General features: G+C 40.7%; 1 protein-coding gene across 1 annotated transcript in view; it reads right to left on the bottom strand.

The window, feature by feature from the left end:
- Positions 1-19,306, bottom strand: part of LOC131591622 (early endosome antigen 1-like) — a 60,481-nt gene extending 41,175 nt beyond the window's left edge. The window contains exons 1-2 of the mRNA XM_058862506.1: positions 19,156-19,306; positions 11,454-11,546 (exon numbers count right to left, since the gene is read on the bottom strand). Of these exons, the coding sequence (XP_058718489.1) occupies positions 11,454-11,546; positions 19,156-19,179 (117 nt within the window). The 5' untranslated portion in view covers positions 19,180-19,306. The remainder of the gene's footprint in view (positions 1-11,453; positions 11,547-19,155) is intronic.
- Positions 19,307-19,699: the final 393 nt, after the last annotated feature.

Genomic DNA, 19,699 nt, shown 5'->3' with positions numbered 1-19,699 from the left:
GGTTGGGTTTTTTTCCTAGTAAGCTTTACACAGAAAGCAGTCAGTTCCATACAATGACAATGACAGGATCCTTTTGGGATGAAACTCTACTAAGCAGTTCTCAGTGTTGTGTTTAGTTTCCCAGTGATGGGAAGGTCTGCTGTTCATAGAGAAAAGCATATGTTCCTCATAGTTCCAGTAACTGCATCTAGAAAGAATGAGTGTAAAAAATTTCTCTAGCCTCTCCTTCCTTTTGCCCTTCATCTCTTTTCATTTAAACGGCAAAATCTGTTTCTTTGCTTGGGGTTTTTTTGTGGTTTTATTGTGCTTGGGGTTTATTCTGTGCAAATAGGAGCCCTAGAGAAGAGGAAAGAATAGATTACATGCGCAATTAGCCCAGGGGGACAGCAATCATTCATCTCAATTATTGGGCAAAGCCAGCCAAGATTTCCCAGGCAGGCAGATTTGATGGCAAGGTCCACAAGGACAAGGGGCCAGAGGCAGAACAGAGCTGCTGAGCAAAGGGAATGTGCCTGCAGGGTGGATGGAAGCTCTGGGGAGGCAGGCATACTGCCACTGGCAGAGAGGGAAAACATGGACAAAACCTCCTCTCTCCTTGTTAGAAACTGCTTTCATCTCACACAAGCAGAGATAAAGAGTGCATCATCCACCAGTCCCAGGCTCTCCACCAGCACTGTCATGATCAAGCCCGGCCTCAGTTTTGGAGGACCTGGCATTGTTGGAATAAGCTCTCACACGCACCCTTAATCTAAGGCAGCTTTTGCTAGAGGTCTGACATCCAGGCTCTAACAGAGCGAGCCGTCACCCTCCAGCAACAAGGCGCCCTTGCCATGGGAAATGTCATCTTTCCTGTACAGAGGTGGGCAGGAATACCAGCTCCTAGAGATGCAGGCAACTACCACTCATCCATCAGAGCCTCAAACAGCACGAACCCAGGAACCAGCTGCACCTCCCAGACCGAAAATATCCAGTGTCGACTGTGATGTCAGCAGCACTAATTCAGTTCTCTTTAGAGCGGGAAAATCAGAATCATCAGGATCCTACTGGCAGCAGACAGTAACAGACAGAAGTGTATACGTTTCTTAGATCTGTAACTATCAGCCCCAATGACAATCTTGTTTGGGAAAATGGGTTGGTGGGTCACTAATTTTACCACTTAAAAAAAAAAAATTAAAATTAAATACAGCCAAATAAAAAATCTCAAATATTTTATCAAATAAAAAAAATCATCTTGAGATGAACTTTGTAAATATGTTCTAAAGTGTATTTTACTATTGTAAAGACAAACATATAAAAATAGGGGAAGAAACCTGATGGTCTGAGATGCTTAAATTTTGTGAATATTTCTGTCAGTTTGCAGGAATCAGTATCAGGTCCAACATATTCCTACATCAGGACCACACCTGTCTTGGATAAAGAGATTGTGTAGCTACAACCAAGAGATGTAATACTGGCCATCACAGCCTGGGGGAGGAGCTGAGGCATCCTTCCCGGTAAGCCTGCACCTGGATACCTTAATTAACAGACTCCTTTAGAGAAGAAACTCCTTTAGAGAAGTATGAGTGTATCTTGAATTTTGGTCGGTTTCCTTTTAACATAGTACTTAGGAATTACTTTGCATAAAGCACAGCCACAGAGAAGCAAAAGGTATTTCACATTCTTCACTTATTAAAGCAAAGACATCACTTATATCCCCTTCAGTACTGCACCATAATTCAAGATTCCCTAGCTGATGTTTCTAGTTGGGCTTTATCTCACTTTACACAGGAAGGAAAGAACCTAGAAAAAGTTAAATGATGATTACTTGGGTTTGTTTTTATATCTTCTCACCAAGAAATGACAATTTATTGAATTCAAAGATTTTTGCAGATGCCTGTCAGTTTCGCAAAGAATAAAAAATAAAGCACAACAACTATATGCACTAGTTTTCATCATGAAAGAGTTCTTGAGATCATCACAAAATTTCTGAAGCAATACACAGAAAGAGCAGTAAAAAAAAAAAAGGCATTCAAACCAAACCCCAATATATGTGCACAAACAACCAACTAGGAGACAGCACACAAAGCTCAAAATAGTCCCTGACCCAATAGTCCAGGCATTCCAATGAAAATGAGTGAGACGCTGAACTTCAAATCCCAGTTTTCTGATCCCAAGGGAAATGTTCCTCTTTCAGGAGGCCCATGAGCCATGCCAAGCATCAAGCATCAGCAGAGGACCATGCTGTTTGCAGTGAGACAGGCCTTCCTCAGTGCCAAGACTCTAAAACACATGGCTTTCACTCACAGCAGAACAGAAACTGCTACAAAAAAAGTGTTGTAAGAAAGCATCTTGACTCAGCTTGAGTTAAAATGCCAAATTTCACCAAAGATCTCAGACTCCATGAAAGCACCAGAAGCTTTTTTACTTACCTTTCTTGAGACAGACTTACAAATAAGCCCAAAGAACAAAAAACTACTTTTCCCCTCTAATAGTTGAGATTTACTTTCAGGCTTGATAAAGTTAAGCTTCTCAGTGCTCTATCTCCTTAAAGCCATTCAAGGTAAATAATTTCCTTCTGATAACATTAATATTTGTATGAATCATTAAGACAGCATTCTTTGGGAACTATGCCAGGATACTAAAAGCAACACCAGAAGGAAAGTCTTGCTAGAAAAACTAGCGTGGGGTTTGGGGTTTTTTTGTACTAAAATAATTTAGAGAGCTATTAACTATTGGAAGAACTTTGGCCTACAACATTAAAACAGACTGCTCAGCAAAAGCAGGGCCCAGCCCCACAGGCAGACACAACCAGACCAGCTGCAGGATACCATAGAGTCCTACTAAACCTCACACAATTTTAAACTGAATGCAGAAATAGTTTATGTAACCAGAAAATGAATGTGTAGGACTGAATGGTCTCTGGGTTTCTCTCTTCTCCTTATATTACTCTGTAGGACTAGGGGCGATAGGGTTGGCTGTGAAGTATTTTGAAAATTTCAGCCTTTTCAGAATATTGTCTTACTTTTAATGATTTTTTTCCATCAGCTGAAGGCTCCCAACTGAGGTTTAAAAAAAACCCAACATTTACATGTAGATGTCTACTCCCCAATCACTACCAATGCAGAGCTATTCAACACAGTTAATGGAGCAAGAAACTAGTCATCTGACTGAAAAAATGTGTATAACCTTAGGTAGGGCCAGCATAACAACTCCCAGGACTCCATCACCAGTAACTGGAGCCTGAGACACCCTACATATAGATGCATTTAATATCTCTTCTTCTCTGCCCTTCTTTTACCCTGAGCTTTAATGAAATGGTCTTTTAGCGTTAATATGAAATCTTTCCTTAATTAGTTAATAAGGGAGAGGCACAGCTTACTTTACTCAAACTTCCTTTTTCACAAATTAAAACAGGAGTTACCTGGCAGACAGATGACACCTCAGGAAGGACAGTCCCATGGACCAAACAGTTTTTACAGGATGGAATTCAGATGTGCTCATGTCCTTAGACTCCAATAAGGTACTTTATATAAGTTTTAAAGTCACAGCCGTAGCAACTCAGCTTCCTTAGCACCTTCTCACAGTATCTGATGGTAGTGTATTCAATCCCATTTTAATACTGCATAGAATTGAATAAGTGGTCCCATTAGGATGCTATGATTGCTGCTGATCTACAGCTGTGTGTGGTAGAGAGCCATATAGCACTAACAGCTTCATATAGCACAGAACTTCATTTACTAATACAAAGCTTCTGCAACATCTTGTATTTTTATTCCAGCACTTACATTGCGAGTTAAGCTTAGAGAACCATGTAAATTCACTGCTCTACTGTTTTCTATTCTCGGAAAATATTTAAGAACTGTGGTAAACAAAAACAACAACAAAAAAAAAAACACTAAAAAAACTCTGCCCCATAGAATCATTTCAGGATAACTGACACTTTAACCATATGGAAAACTTTCATGACACATGCTTGGCATTCACATGGCTAGGCTTTAAGTTTAAATAGATTTGAGTATCTAATTTATACCACTGACCTTCCAGAAATACCAGGCCAGCACCCCCAGCTACAGCCTGTTTCCAGTGAGCTGAATGAACAAAAAGCCAATAGCAGTGTCTGAAGCCCAGGGCTGTAACACCTTCTGGGCATGACCTATGTTTGCCCATCTCTCAGAATCCAGACTTACATTAGCAACTCTCACGCAGCTGTATTGGTACAATAAGCTGTATGCTGTGAATAAAGTCCAGCATGTTTAGGAAGCTCACCATTCATGCTTCTCCACTGCAGGTGAACCTCCACAATTTTCCTCAACACAAGATACACATCTTCACCAGCACTCAAACAGTAAGTCCAAGCTAAAATACATATATTCTCCAGTTACACAGTGATTTAAAGTCTGAAACATTTTACATGACGGAAGATCAGAAACTATATGTTAGGGCCAGTGGAGACAAACATAAGTGATATTTCAGAGCTGAAAAGATGTATCAAGTAGCTTCTAGATTGTATTTTCCAAATATATATCAAAGCAATTAAGTGAATCCTCAGGAAGTTCTCAGAAGCAGATTAAATGGTCTGCCTAGACAGCAAGGGCATTTCACAATTTATTTCAGAAGGCTTACATATTGATTTAAAAAATCATTAAATACTTTAAGTTAAAGAATAAATAAATTAGGTCACTCCTTTTATATACTGTTAAAAAGAAAATACAGCTGACATTTTTCATGTCTTTCACCAGTTAAAGCCCTTTCCTCTGTCTATGTAAACAGTAAGATGACAGTGGCTTTCTCAGATAACATCTCTATTTAATCATTAGAAAAGTAGGTAAAAAGGTCATGTTGAATATAATTAAGACCTGCAGTCCATTTCAATTTTACAAGTATTTAAATTTCTGGACAAAGAGAGCAAAGGTGTATTTATATAGTATTTTCTACCAGAATTTAGAATTGATTTCTTCCTAGAAAATAAGCTAGGCTCTTCCTAAGAAGAATAGAACCAACATACTTTCTACTTCAGTTCTCTTTTGTTTTTTACTGCTATTGATGAGTAAGACTAAAATTGTGTCACAACCTACAAGAATACAATAGTGTCATGAATTAGAAATTCTAATCTGGTGGGATCTCTATTTCTTAAGGAAAAGTCATATTCCATGGCCAAGTCAAATCAAATCAGAATCTCTAATTCTTCATCCTCTTAATATTGTTCAGATGTTGAAGGAAGTTAATATGATAATGTAACTCAATCAATAATTTTTGTTCATGTGTAAAGCAGGCAAGTACTGTTGAGGTGAAAACAGGCATCACAACCTAATTGGAGAAGCAACAAAAAGAGAATAAAATATCAGCTTTAAAGCACTGACACGATGTTCTGTGCAGTATCAGTCTGCAACATTCCAAGGGCATGCATAAAAACAGAAGATTCAATCAATTCAATCTTCAGTCAAGAAGATTCTACAATAGGAGACAAGTCAGGAAAAAAAACATGAAGAATGTGGTCTTTTCAAAGACTGATTTAATAACCACACATTTTTGCACAACTACTATGCCAGTTTACAGTCTCTGTAAATCTGTTACAAAAAACCTATTCAGAAAACATCAAGGTCATATCTTCCTTGTATCAGCCAAGAAACACATTCTTACTAAACAACTGGAAATTTATGAAGACTACCCAAAAGAACCGTCTGAAAATTGTCTTAGATTTAGCCCAGTGGTAGATACAACAACAGATATTAACAGCTGCTATATTCTAAATGCTGCAGGGGTACTATTCAATGGTTGCTTTGGATGCCTCAGATAAAAACAGGACAGGAAGTCTCAAACTATGCCTCTATACTGACTCATTGTTTAGGTGTTCTGAACATCCAACAGAGAACGTCAGGAAATGCAGGACACAGTTACACAGTTTAGAAAGCTATCATTCCTTAAAAAAAAAATAAATAAATAAATAAGGAAACAAAACAGAAACCACCACACAGCTTTTGTTAGTGACACCACTGTATACATGGAAGTTGGGAAACAATGTTTGGGTGATGTGTGTGACTTCCATACAGCATTTGTTTGGTTAAGTTGGCTATACAAGGACAGATATTTGCCAACATTTTGGTGGTTATTCCTGCAGCTGAATAGGCCATTGTATTTTAAAGCAAGGCTTCACCACAGCTTGAGGGGCAAGGGAAGTATTACACTGACCTTTTCACTGGTCATATGGTCATATGATGACCTTTCTCAGTCATCATATGTTTCAACCCCCAGTTTGAAAAAGAGGGCTGCAGAGAGCTGTTCAAGAAGATGGCCATAAATCAGGCTGTAGGCAAGTGGCAAGAAACCTTTCCCACAACAGGACACTGCAGGTGTGAATGCTTGTGACTGAAAAACTAAGACCAACTCTCACTGCAAGGAGGACAGAGAGGAAGGAAGACCAAGGAGAACAGAGGGGCACTTGCTAAAATTTTAATCAGCTAATAGGTGTATCAGTGGAAGAAGGGTTAACAAAGAAACTACACATAAAATCTAACATGTAATGCAAGGTACTAAGGCTTTTGTTAACTAAGTAACAATTTTTCAGGTCTCAAAAAGTGTAACCAAATACTGGCCTTGCCACACATCCTCTCTCCTTCTTTAAGGAGAATTCACTAGCAAAAATCCTGAATTCACAAGCTTCTTCAGCAGTTTCCAACAAAAGGTATTTGAACTCTTCCCAGGACTATATATTACCCACAGTACTATCCAAAAGCAATACCACTAAACATAAACAATTTAAATAAGGCAAAATGAACAATGTTTCATATGTCTGCTATGTAAGATGACAACATTTGATCAGTGTTATAATGCTGTCCCAGAAACGGCAGAGGTTGAGGTGTGACAGTGTTTCTGTTTCAATGTGCTCACTACAAATGCAAACTATTCTTTCCCATCAGCAAACAATCAGCTTGCTTGTTGACTTCTCAGTAGTCAAACATTTTAAACTTTTTATATTAGTATTGACTATAGTTATTAACAGAATTCCCCACTTTTTCAATGCTTCTAGGCATTCTCATATAATAAAAGATCAACTTGAAAAAAACCCACACATATATTTGCTTTCCTTGTTTCTCACGTCTTACAGATATTTACTGAACCACAGCACAAAGAAACACAGCTTCCTTTAGCAGCAGGAAACAACAACAGCTAGAAACAAGTGAATCTGTATTTCAAGCACTACAGTCAATACATAGGTTTATCAAGTTAAAAGCTGTAATCAGCTCTTGACAAGTGAAAAGTACTGACCAAGGAACTGACAAAAAATCAGTGGAAAAACAAAAAGTCAAAGTGGGCAAGAACCCTTCTGTCAACTCCATAAAATATGCTAAGCACAAGCAGCTTAAACAAAACAATAACTTCTTCAGGTGATCAAACCACCTCTGATGGCTCACATCCCACGATCCACTGACACCAGCACATCAGGAATGCCACAGCTTATTCAAGTACAGCACTTGCATTGTGATCAGATAATAAAGAAAATAAGAATTTGACTTGACCACAACAGAGCGCTACTGACAGCCTCTGCTTCAACAAGAGGCAGTGAGGAGTCCATCAAAAGCCGTACTCAAGCTGCCCTGGCTCTGAGGAGGTCGGTCCCACACCACTGGTAGAGGGCGGCACATCTCAGTCTTACCACAGATCCTACTCACTTTAGCAGGTGACACTTCACACTGGAAATGACAGTTCAAGTTTTCTCTAGAAAAATCAAGGTATTGATTCCTTCCATCATTTTTGAGAATAACATCCAATAACTTAAAGTTTTCCCTTCAAAAATACAGTGCAAATACACACCAAGTATAAGGAAGGAAAAAAGCACTACCTAGCAAATGTAACAACAAACCAAATAAAATCACATCACACATAGATCCTAGAATAAACACTTAAGACTTCAAAACTCAACAAAAGTAACATGGGCAGAAATAATGCAAAACTTCACCTCTATACAAACCCATTTAGTGCACAGCAAGCTGCCTACCCCCAGAAGTCAAATCTACTCTGTCACAGTTTGTAGCAAAAAGAATCAGACAGCCTTGTGCAGCTGGAGGCTGTTAACTTCCAGAATCTAAATTCTTCTAGTTCTGCAGCATAAAACCACACATTTTGGTTTAAACATGCAGTTTTACACTGCACAACTGGAAAAAATTTAGAAATGCACTACAATTTACATCTATTAGCTGAAACAGCCTTTGCATTTTCTTGGGGGGATAAAAACATCCAGTAAGATTATCTATTAAAAATTTGTTTTTCTAATTATTTTTATAAAGTTGCTGCAATACATAAGGTCTTAAACATGTTCTAAAAGAGATATTTATGAGTTTTTATATTACCACCCTCTGCTCTCTTTTACCCAAGGTATCTATCTTGCACTAGAAATCCACTTTTTTAAAAAAGTTAGCTATTAAGAGCTCAAAACATTTCTTTTCACAAAGGATGTACCTGATCCAACACCATACTTATCACGATACTAAGTCTGATGTGAAGAAAATCAAATAAGGAAAGTCTTATTTATAAGAAAATCAAGAAAAAGCTGTTTAAAAAAAAAAAAATGTATATATCAGTGACTGCAAGTCTTCCAATACTGAAAATGTCTCATGTGACAGACAACTGCAAAACAGAAAACTAGACCTGAATTAATTCTTCTGAAGAGTGTATACTTTGGAATCATGCATATGAAATCACATTGTGTGTAAGCAAGAAATAAAAAGAAACAATATAAAAGGCTAACACCAGAAAAATATGTAGTTATTTGAAGCAGCCCATCACCAAAGCTATTTAAACAAAATAAACAAGACCCACACTAATAACTGGGAGGTCACGAAGCTCCTGTCTTCCTTCTATCCCAGGGTGCTCACTCTGGTAATGTTCAGACAGATCAGTAGAAGTTACACACACTTTCATACACAATGGACAGATGAAGCCCTGTGAAATGTATATTTGATTTTAAGAAGCTAATATAGAAAAAAAAAATGCAGATCTGGAATCAAAAGTTTGAATTCTTATACTGAAAGCTCTCTACAGTCACCAAAAGTAAAGTCTGTTTTCCTTTTGGAGAAAGAACTTTCACAAACCATACCGATACCATAAAGAAAGCAAGAAGGAAGAATTATTGAGGACATGAAAATAAATAAATCTAAAACATGCCTTAAAAACTAGGACCGTGCTGCATACAACTATGTGTTTTCCTTACACTCTTGGTGCCCCCTTCATGTGACAGAGGAACAAACTGCATAACAAATTGTGAATGGAGCATTACAAGGCATTATGTCACATCCATCACAAGGTTTCCCATAAGGGTGTTCGGATGTTTCAGAGAAAGAGGGAGGAGTGGTGCAGTGAGATTGCAGAAATGCCTCTATAAATTAATAAGCAAGTTTGCAACAGCAGCAGGAGAGGCTGAGGCAAACCTGTCAACGCAGTTACATTACACTAAGGAGAGCATCTCATCACTGGTAGACTCACTGCAAGAATGGAATATTTAGCAACCCTGTACTGCAGACAGAGTTGCACTGGGACCTAAGCTGAAAAGGTATGAGAGACTCAAATGTTTCCCCCATGGACAGATTGCACAGTGAATAAGATTTCATTATGGGTCTACCTGTGACCTGAAGTGCCAACATGGTCACAGACAAGACATGAGCAAATTTTTACCTTTTCTTGAGCAGTTTGAGTAGTCTGAATTCAGACTATTTCACTCCTTCTGTTTCATACTACAATTCTTAAAAATCAGGATTTATTTCAACCAGGCTTGAGGAGAAAGGAAACATAAAAATCTGCACAGATTTAATAACTATTCTCCATTTGAATCTTACAACAATACAAATTAAAAAATCTAGCCAAGAAACTGGAGTGAAAACAAGTTAATGGACTTCTGACTGCATAACAATGGAGAACCAGGTAGGAATATCATCATAAAACAAACAGCAAACATTCTGCAGAGACCAACTATGGTGCTCCTGAAGAGAAGCTCCAGGAGAGACAAGCCCTCAGGCAAACTGTGAGGGAAAAGTAAGGCTAACAGATTCGAGTAGCATTACATGTGAATCTAAAAACCCATCACCAAGTTCAGAGCTCAGTTTCAAACAGACTTTGAAATGCTATGTTAAAGACAATACTCAGTGCAAGAAATTATAGACATTATGGACAACTAAAAGACACTTTTTAATGTAACACTTGCATATCAAGAGTGACAAGGCAGCCTTTGGTCTGACCCAGTTTTGACTCGGTAGAAAGAACAGCCAGTGGGGCAATAGTGCAGGCACACCACCACACTGAAAGCTCCCACATCAAGAAAACACTGCTCCATTAGTATTGAGATACCTTATGGCAGCCACAAGCTGTACAGTCAGCAATGTTGCACCAATGTTGTTAACAGAACTGTATCACTTTAGCCAAACTTTAGAAAGAAGTAATCATCTCATTGCATGTTTTTATGCCTTAATCAACTGCAAAAGTAATAAGATTTTAGTCTACAATTTAAGAATACTTATTTGCTTCAGGGATTGTTAATTATGCACACAAAACAGATTTGGACTCAAAAATGTGTGACATGTATAACATGCAGCAATGTTTGATTAAATTGATGGCAATAAGGCTTCAAGAAAGAAGAAATAAGCAGAGGCACAGACAGGATTTTAAACAGCACAGTGAAAGTTTACCTTATCTTTTATCACATCACACACAGGAGTATTTGAATCATCACACATTTTACTCAGTGTAAGAAAGGGCACTTTGCTCCCTTTAATGTTGTAATAGGGGTAATTAACCTTGCACTGTATTTGTATGTTAAGCTCAAAATATTTTCAAGATAGGTAATCAGGCTACATTAGCACAAACGAGCTTCAACAGCCAGTGAAGTCTGTTTGCACTTTTGAGACTTAATGTCAGGCAACACTGTAGAAAAACAAAGACATTGCAATATAGGATTGCACCAGGAACTAATTCTGCTGATTAAGTATGGAACAGTATTCAGTATGAAACACTGATAGGATTTATACTCCAACATCAAATATAACCAAATATATCTGGTATTTCACAAGAAGGAAGAGGCTTCCAGTACACATTATATCTTAGCAGAAGCAAGGTGAAACTGGAGGATGAGCATGATAAAATGTCAATCCTTGTTTTTTGCAGCTCTCATGAAACATTTATTAACAAGGAGCCTTAAGCTTACATCTCATTGCTCTCAATTTTAATAATTCATCTCTAGAACTACAGGAAGCATTGCTAGTGACCACTTAGATAGATAAGCCTAATTAATAGTTACATATAAACATGGCCTAGTCTTCCTTTTTTTATTTAAATACCAAACAATTTTTAGAATATGACATTTGCAAGTATTTGTTTAGTACAGTTGATATTTAGGAAGGGCATCAAAAGTTACTGCAACGGCTCCACAGATCAAAGAAACAGCATCCAGGATTTAAGACACCGGTCCTGTGTATGGTGCACAGTACCTCTGAAGAGCCTTCGTTGTTCACGTCTACGGCATTTCCAGGTGTGGCAGATGAATCCGAATCTGAACTCTGAGACCCACCTCTACCTGGAGTCTGAAATAGATGGGGAAGACAAAAATGAGAGTCCACATTTTAATACTTAATAAATATTTAATAAAGCACAGTACATATTCTATGCAAAGGCCTCTCTTCTACTTGTTGGAATACAAAGGTATTTTCCCTCCATAAGAAGTGAACAGGCTGACAAGCAACTATATCATTTTCAGCACAACACTTCAACAAAAGCTTCTATCCAACACTCTCCATCCATAAAAGACCAAGCAGATACCAGAAGCAAAGGCCAGGATTTTAAACCACTTCCTCTCATGAATGCTCACCACAAAACAAAAACTTTGGTTAAACTCTGCCCTTATATCACTCTCAGTGATATTAAATTAGATCACTATATCCTACAGGAAAACAGCAGAAATTACAATCTAAAAAGTTGCATTAGTAGTAAACTAGTATCATCCTACTTTCTTGATAGCTTGTCTATGTTCTGGACAAGCTCTTAAACATATGAAAGACGAAAGTTTGAGAACCCTGTCAATTCAACAGGCACACAAACAGGTAAGCTGCCTTGACTTGGAAAAAAATAAAAAAAATAATCAAGGCTGTGGTAAAGTTATCAATATGTACATGCAATCCTAGTTTCAACAAAAAACAAGCAGTTCATTATCTAGTTCCAGTATGACAATCTCAAATGGGATAATGTTACTGCTGTATTTTAGCCCATCTGGAAATACTTATAACACTAGAAAGGATTTTATGATTTAACATAAGAGGATAAAGAATTTAAATATATAGATTGAAATCTACAGAGAGAGGGGCAGTTTTAGTTTCTTGTTCTTGGTGCCTCAAAAATCTTATTTAGAGAATTTTCTTTCTCAAATAGATCCTTTTTTTTTTAAGACAAATCAGTTTTATAACTTCATAAAATATCTACAGCAGACATTATTCCTGTTCTTTGAATATTAAGTATAATGTCCTGCTTTGTTTTAAAAAGAAAGTTGTATTTTCAACTTTCATAGATAAAAAAGATAACAGACAACAAAGCTAACAGCCTTTTACTATTTATCAAATCTAAAAAATATGTTGCTAACAGGTCAGGTTCACTGATTGAGGACTTAATTCCCACTGAAATACATTTCAGTTTTGGAAAGGCTCTGAAGACTGGCCAAAGGGAAGTGAGGAGGAATGAAGCACTAAGCTATGGGAGCTGGTGACAGTAAGAGAAAACAACCATCTTTCCTCACTCCAGCCTTCTTTGAGGTCATCAGTTAAGTGATCAACATACTCTGGCTTTCCTACTCCATGACTTTTTCACATAAGCTGTATCAAAAGATAATATGAACACCATTTCCTTCTAGTACAGCACACAAAAGCAACAGGCAAGGCAACGCAAGCTCTGCAAATCAATAATAGGAGAGGCAAAAAAGGGGGTAAGCAGAGATGCTATACATGTGCAAAACATGTCAAAGTGAAGGCATTGGTACTTCTTCCCAGGGTTACTGATGCAGACACTAAACAAGGTACATCAAGGTCCCAGCATGGACCACAGGTGTACACCCTTCAAGTTTCCACGACATCAAACTGGGAGGACCAGCTGATACATTCAAGGGCAGGGCTGCCGCAGAGAGATCTAGAAATGCCAAGAGAAACAGGCCAAGGGGAACCCTATGCAATTCAACAGGGACAAATGCAGAGTCCTGTGCCAGGGAAGGAAAATTCCTGCCAGTAACAGAGGTCTCTCTGCTGTAAAGGACCAAGGCCTCGTGTCAGCCAGCAAGCCGAGCAGGAGCCCGCAGTGTACCCTGTCTTCAGAGACAGCTGCCAGAAGCCTGGACTCTGCTAACAAGGAGCCCAGCCAACTGATCAAGGGATGTGATCACCCCCCACTGGCCCACAGTCCCCACTGGACCACGTCAAGATACTGCTCTCCCAGACCAGGGAGAACACTGAGAAACCAGTGTGACTTTAGCAAAAGGTCACCAACACATGTGGGGATGAAGCATCTAACCTGTGGGAGAAGCTGAGGGAATGGCTGGCTCAGCCTGGAAGTAGAGACAACTTTGGGAGTACTAAAATTCAGCCACAGCATCACTCATAAAGAGGCCATCAAACTGAGGAAGTCAAGCTGGTCTAAGCAGTGCACAGTGGGAAGACCAGAAACAAAAACTGAAATGAGAGATTCCTACTAGACGTAAAGAACAGCTTTTCCACTATGAGATAGGCCTGAGCAGCTTGCTCTTGATCTCCAGGTTGACCCTGCTCACTGTTCAGACTATGGAGATCCTGAGCTCCCTTCCTGTCCCAATTGTTCTGTAGCCTAAGAAGTGCTGCCCACAGAAATACACATCCCACAGGAAAGCTTTGAAATACAAGTAAAGTAACTCCATTAATGAACATGTGGATTGTGCTCCATTGACAATCAGAACAATAGTATCTAAAACAAATGGTAACTTGTAGCCAGGTTTCCCAGGAAAAGAGCTAAGTTAGAATACTGCATATAACATTTCAGTGGCACTAAGGGATGGTCCAACTGTTTCTTTAGACAGTCAGCATCTACCCCTACTTTTGCAATATCTGAACATACACTTTCAGTATACCTAATGAATCATTTCATCCCAAACTACAATATTTTCTTCACCTCATAACTCCTCATACAACACTACTGTACACTGTTAATTGCCCATCCCAGAGCCAACTCCATTTTCCAATGAGATTTGCACATTAAGTTCTGCTAATTCTGGCACTACAAATTTGAGATTATTACAACCTCCAGGATGCAAGCTCTTCTGTTATTGCTCCACTGTACACTGTTATTACTCCATGCTTGCTTAAAGTACTCACTTTATGAAACACTCCAGACATGCCATAATCACAGTAATATGCCCTGGATGGCATGTCTTACGGCATGCATTGTATGACAGAAATTATTACACAGTACCTGGTAAAATCCTTTTAACCTTTCAAAAATCAATGTGTGCTCTTGAAAAGAGAAAGCGTAATTCCAAGCTAGATTTAGAAACATTTTCTGGTGAGTGCCACGCAAGGAAAAGAAAAACAGGAAAGAAAGAGGACATTAAGTAACTTTCTAGTTATAGTCCATAGTATAAATTTCAAAATATACAGAGTAGCAAGAAAAATTAAATAAAAAAATTGGAAGAATGTTAAGGAAGCCAAGATCAAAAATGAAACTAACTCATCTTTCAAGTCTGTAATGTAATTTAAATATCCTTCACCATCCAAATAAAGAATGGAGCACAGGGAATGTCTTTTTTTAATTTATCACTGCCTTATCAAATCGGTTCACACACACAGTTATGCTATGCTCATGTATCACTGTGCTATCACATTCCACTAAAAAAAAAAAAAGGAATCACAACATATTGAACAATTTGGACTTTGTGATCTACAAAAGGACTCAGAATGTTCTTTGTTTTCAGATGGCCTATACAGGGGAGCAAATAAATTACTTACTAATCCCAGAGAAAAAGAAAATTTCCACACAGGCTTCTGTGTATGTACAGTTACAAAATTAACATTCAACATCTGAAGGCATAGCCAGAGTTGAAAGACTAATGCAAAATTAGTCTTTGATCCAGCATACTTCTCTCCTAGCTGTCAATTACATTTGTTTACTTTGCAGAGAAGCATATGTTTCTATTGCTAGCCCTAGAGTTGTAGAAGTAAAATGCTAAACTTCATAATGCCATTCTCTGTGTTTTCTCAAAACTGCAAGCTAATATAAAGAAACATCATTAACAACAAAAAGGATGACAATGATTGCAGCTTGTTTTCTGAAAAGGAATAGAAAATTATATAATGAATGAGTTGAGTTAATGCTCTAAGATGAGGGAGTATAAATACGGACCACTAACAGCCATTTTTGCATAGTCTTTTTATCTGTCTATAGCTACGTTGCTTTCAGTCAGAACACTCTTTTCTGCACTTTTAAATTCAGAATAAATTAAAACCACTGAAAAAAATTGTAAAGCCTTTAGAAAATATGAAAAAATACAGATTTAACAGTTTTTTCAGCACAGATTTAAATACTGCTACTCAGGGTACTACGTAACCATGAAAAGTTCCTGAAGCAACAAACAAGACACAAAAATGAGAAGGTAAGAGGGCCAAAGCCCTTGTTGCCAAAGAAGTCTCAGTGCCAGGAACAGTGTATTTTGCCATACAGAACAGTAACACCATTTACCTTTAAAGCAGTGTGACACTGCTTTATGACTGTGTAAAATGAAATGACTCCTGACTTCAGAGGGCATAAAGCTTTTCTTTCCCATCATGCCATCAGTTTCACACAAGCACACTTTTGTGCCCAGGAGGAGGCACACATGCCCCCTTTGACTCCTGAGGAGAGGGCAGAGGCACAGCTGCAGTTCAGCATCCTTCCAAGTAAATATGCTATCAAGCGAGCCCTGCACTTATACATGTGAACATGTATACATGAAAAGAAAATTATAAGTCAGGCATGAGATGCAATGATTTCAGACAAGTAAATATCTCTGTGCATGAGTCTGGAGTAAGAGAAAAGGTGACTGTAGTACCTGAGCTATAGAAATGCCTGCAAAGCCCTGTTCTCCCCCAGACACCAAGATCTCAAGACCAAAAACTCAAGCATTAGTTAGAAACAGAAAGCAATAGAAGAGTACAGAGAGCACCCAAACACAGCACAGTAGCTAACAGTTGTAGACATTCAGTTAAAGATAAATAATGGAGACATTATTTTCTATAACTAACTTATTTATTAACATATTACAAATGTTATGTACTAACATAAATAGCAGTCACACTGGTCCAATAGATGAGTCGTCCACTAAACAATCATGAGCAATGGGAAGAAGGCTCAGAAGGAGGTCAAAGTAATCAGTTTTCTACCAGTTGAAAATAAAAGCCTCCTCCTTGCAAATACAAGAAATGAGCTCTGCTTTAACAGGCCAGAGGCAACTGCCACTGTCCCACAAGTAGATTAACAACAGAGAGACGACACAATGCCCACAAAGGGCATCAAAGTTGAACACAATAAAGAAAAGACTGCTCTCCAAGGAATCCACTGACAAAAATGAAACTATTTGAGCAGGAAAGTTGTGTCTTGGACATTCCATGCAGATGCCTTTTGGGAAAAACTACCTTTTTCTAGATCAGCATGATGAACAGTGCATGAAGCCAGGAAGTGGCAACAACGTACAAAAGGAAGGTTTATGGTACAAACATACAACACTGGTGGATCCCTGAGATGTCATGTTGAAAACACACATAAAATTTAGAAACTCATAAAAAAATTTAGAAGCTTGTAGGGAAAGGATGTAAAATGAGGAGCTAGTTGAAGACAGCATGGAGATACTAACCTCAAAAACTAAGTAAGTAATGTTCAGTATATAATAGCTTCTACTTTGAAAATATGTCATTCAAAGTCACAGAGAAGATGCTCCTAAAAACAGAAATTACAACTGTGGAAGAAATAAAAAGGTGATCAAGGTAAAAAAGCAGTATAAAAACAAAACATCTGATGTTTTGAAACTTCAGGAATCAGAAACTATAAATCATATCTTTGTAGTTGTTGTGTTCCTCCTTTGCAGCTTGTCAGCCAGCTGAGTTACAATAAAAAGGAATGTAATAAAGAACTCCTTTTTCAAAAACATAATTTTATAACTCAAGTTGTATCACCATTAATGACTAGCTCTCTATCTAGAAAGGGTGGCATCACCTACAATCATATAACAAACATATGCAAGAAGCTATGTTTCAGTGACAGAAAGGCAGGGGGTTTTTGCCAGCTATACAAACGATGGACAATAAGAGGGTCAAGAGGAGGTTCCTTATCCTTCAAATTACTGCACGAGACACACAAAAAATATTAATAACTATTTTCTTTATTAAAATATCTGACATAAAGCTAAGGTTCTTTTAAATACCAAGTACAGCAGAAGCATTTTTCAGTTTGCCAACCAGAGTGCAAGTCCAAATGGTATGTATGTACTAGGTACTGCATGCAATAATTTTTACAAAATGCCTAAAGCCCCTTTATGTATGAGGTGAATTTTTAAAAGCATAGTTATTTTCAGCAATTAAAAGGTTAACACCTTCAAAAATCTTGGCATTTCTCTATTTAATTTTAAGGCAGGAAGAAGTCTGTTTCACCTTTCTTGACAATAAGCTCTCCTGTAATCCTGTAATTTTCAGGAGCAACTGGAAAATAACTATTTGTTCAATCTTTTAGGAAAAGGTGTCTGTTTCTCACACAAAAACTTTTGGACTGACTTTACATTTTCATAAGATATGTTTAGCTGAATTCATACTTAGGGCAAATATCCTTTGGCACTGTATGAAGCTTCTTCCTCTCTCATAGAAGCCTTCCTTGATGGCCTGGTATTTCTCAGAATCAATAAACACCCAGTAAACTGCTGCCAATATTTAATTAGGTCCGTACTAAGTTTCCCTGCTTGTTAGCAGGACTTCCCATTAAGCTTCAGGAAGGAAATTGTTCCTTGTAAACACGAAGCTCCAAACAGACCGAGATCTTCACCTGCTCAGGGTCTACGACCAAAAAATAACGAGGTATGTTTTACACTGAAAAAGTTGGTGGCATGCTTACTTTATTTCCCCTAACTCTAATTCTTGTAGCAACGCTTTTTTGCATGGCAGATATGGGGAGCAAGCCAGCATTTCCAATAAAACACCCGTTCCCAGAGGTGTCACAGACAGCACGCTTTAGAAGCAACAGCAGATAAAAGGGGGAGAGCAGAGGGTTTTCTCTCTATCCGTGGGTGCCTCCTGCGTGACACCGACACCGCTCTCTCGCGGTCCGGGATCTGGAGCGCTGCCTGCCACCGCCGGCGTGACTCAACCCTTTTCGGTGCATCCCCGCGCCGAGCGCCCGCCGTGCGGCCGCACGGAGCCGGGACCGCGCCGGCACCCGCCCTGCGCCAGCGCCTCCTGGCAGCTCCCAGCCGAGCCGCAGGCCAACTGCGAGGCGACCAGCACCGGCGCGGGGATCTGGCCAAGCGAGAAGGGCTTCATAAACGAGTGTCACAACTTGGCTTTCCAAGCCCGGCGGAGCTGCCGGAAAAGCCGGTTTCTATTCCCAACATCGGAGCTAACCGGACGGTGGCTGCCGGGCTGGCTCTCGGCGTTAAGAGCCTGCCTGCCAGCCCTGAGGAAATCACCGCAGGTCCCGGCAGCGGCTCTCTCCAGGCCGGGCTTCCCTTTATCCTGCCCTATGCGCGGGCGGCCGCAGCCGCGACGACGGGCGGAGACGCGCTAGGGAAAGGAGCCGCGCCGGGCAGGGCCGCCCCTCGCCCCTCCGACAGGCCCGGCCGCAGGAACCGCCCGCCGCCAGCACCTCCGCCCAGCCCGGGCGACGACACCGCCCCCAGCCGGGACGGCGGGCCCGGCTCGGCCCGTCCCGTCCCGTCGGGGCTCGGGCCGTCCCACGGCGAGAGGGCGGGGGCGGACAAACTCACGGCCTCCGGAGCCGCGACGGCCCTAACCCGCACACTGTACCGCAGGACGGGCCGGACAGGGTCGGTGGCTCCGGCTCCGGCGCGGGGAGCGCAGCTCCGAGCCCGGCCGGCACCAGGAAGCGGCACCGGCGCGGCACCGGCACGACACGCCGCCCTCGCCGCTGGGGCGGGTCTCGCTGCCTTACCCGCTGCAGAATCCGCCTGAACATGGTGGTAGAGCGCGGATGCCGCCGGGAGGCCGCGGCCAGGCCGAAGGGAAGCCGCGGGGCCCCGCGCAGCGCCGCCCCCGCCCCGCAGGAGCCCGGTGCGGCCCGCTCGCCCCGTGACAGCCGCCGCGGACGGGCAGGCGGGGCAGCGGCCGCGCTCCGCCCCGGGGAGGGGCGGGTCCCGCGGGGAAGGGGCTGTGGCCACCGCCCGGCTTCGAGGAGCGGGGGAGGTAGAAGGGGATAGAGGTGCGGAGTGGGCCGGGGGCTGCCGCCCGGGCGAGATGGGCTCCGAATACCGATCACTCCACGGGGCCCCGGCCCGGCTCCTTCCCGCCGCATCGGGCCCAGCGCCGCAGTTCTGCCTGTCCCTGCGCTGTGCCCGGGGTCTCCGCCGCCCGAGAGGTGTCCTGGCTGCTGAAAGCAGGGAGAGGGCGGCGGTGTCTTGCCCCAGCCATCGGCCGTTCTCCCCTCGGGGGCTGCCCCAGGCTCCCCTTGCTGCTGGCACCAATCCGGCATCGGCAGA

The sequence above is a fragment of the Poecile atricapillus genome, chromosome W (assembly GCF_030490865.1).
Source record: "Poecile atricapillus isolate bPoeAtr1 chromosome W, bPoeAtr1.hap1, whole genome shotgun sequence".
NCBI classification, from domain to species: Eukaryota; Metazoa; Chordata; class Aves; order Passeriformes; family Paridae; genus Poecile; species Poecile atricapillus.
Note: the sequence above shows the minus strand (reverse complement) of the source record. Positions and strands in the feature narration are given on the sequence as shown.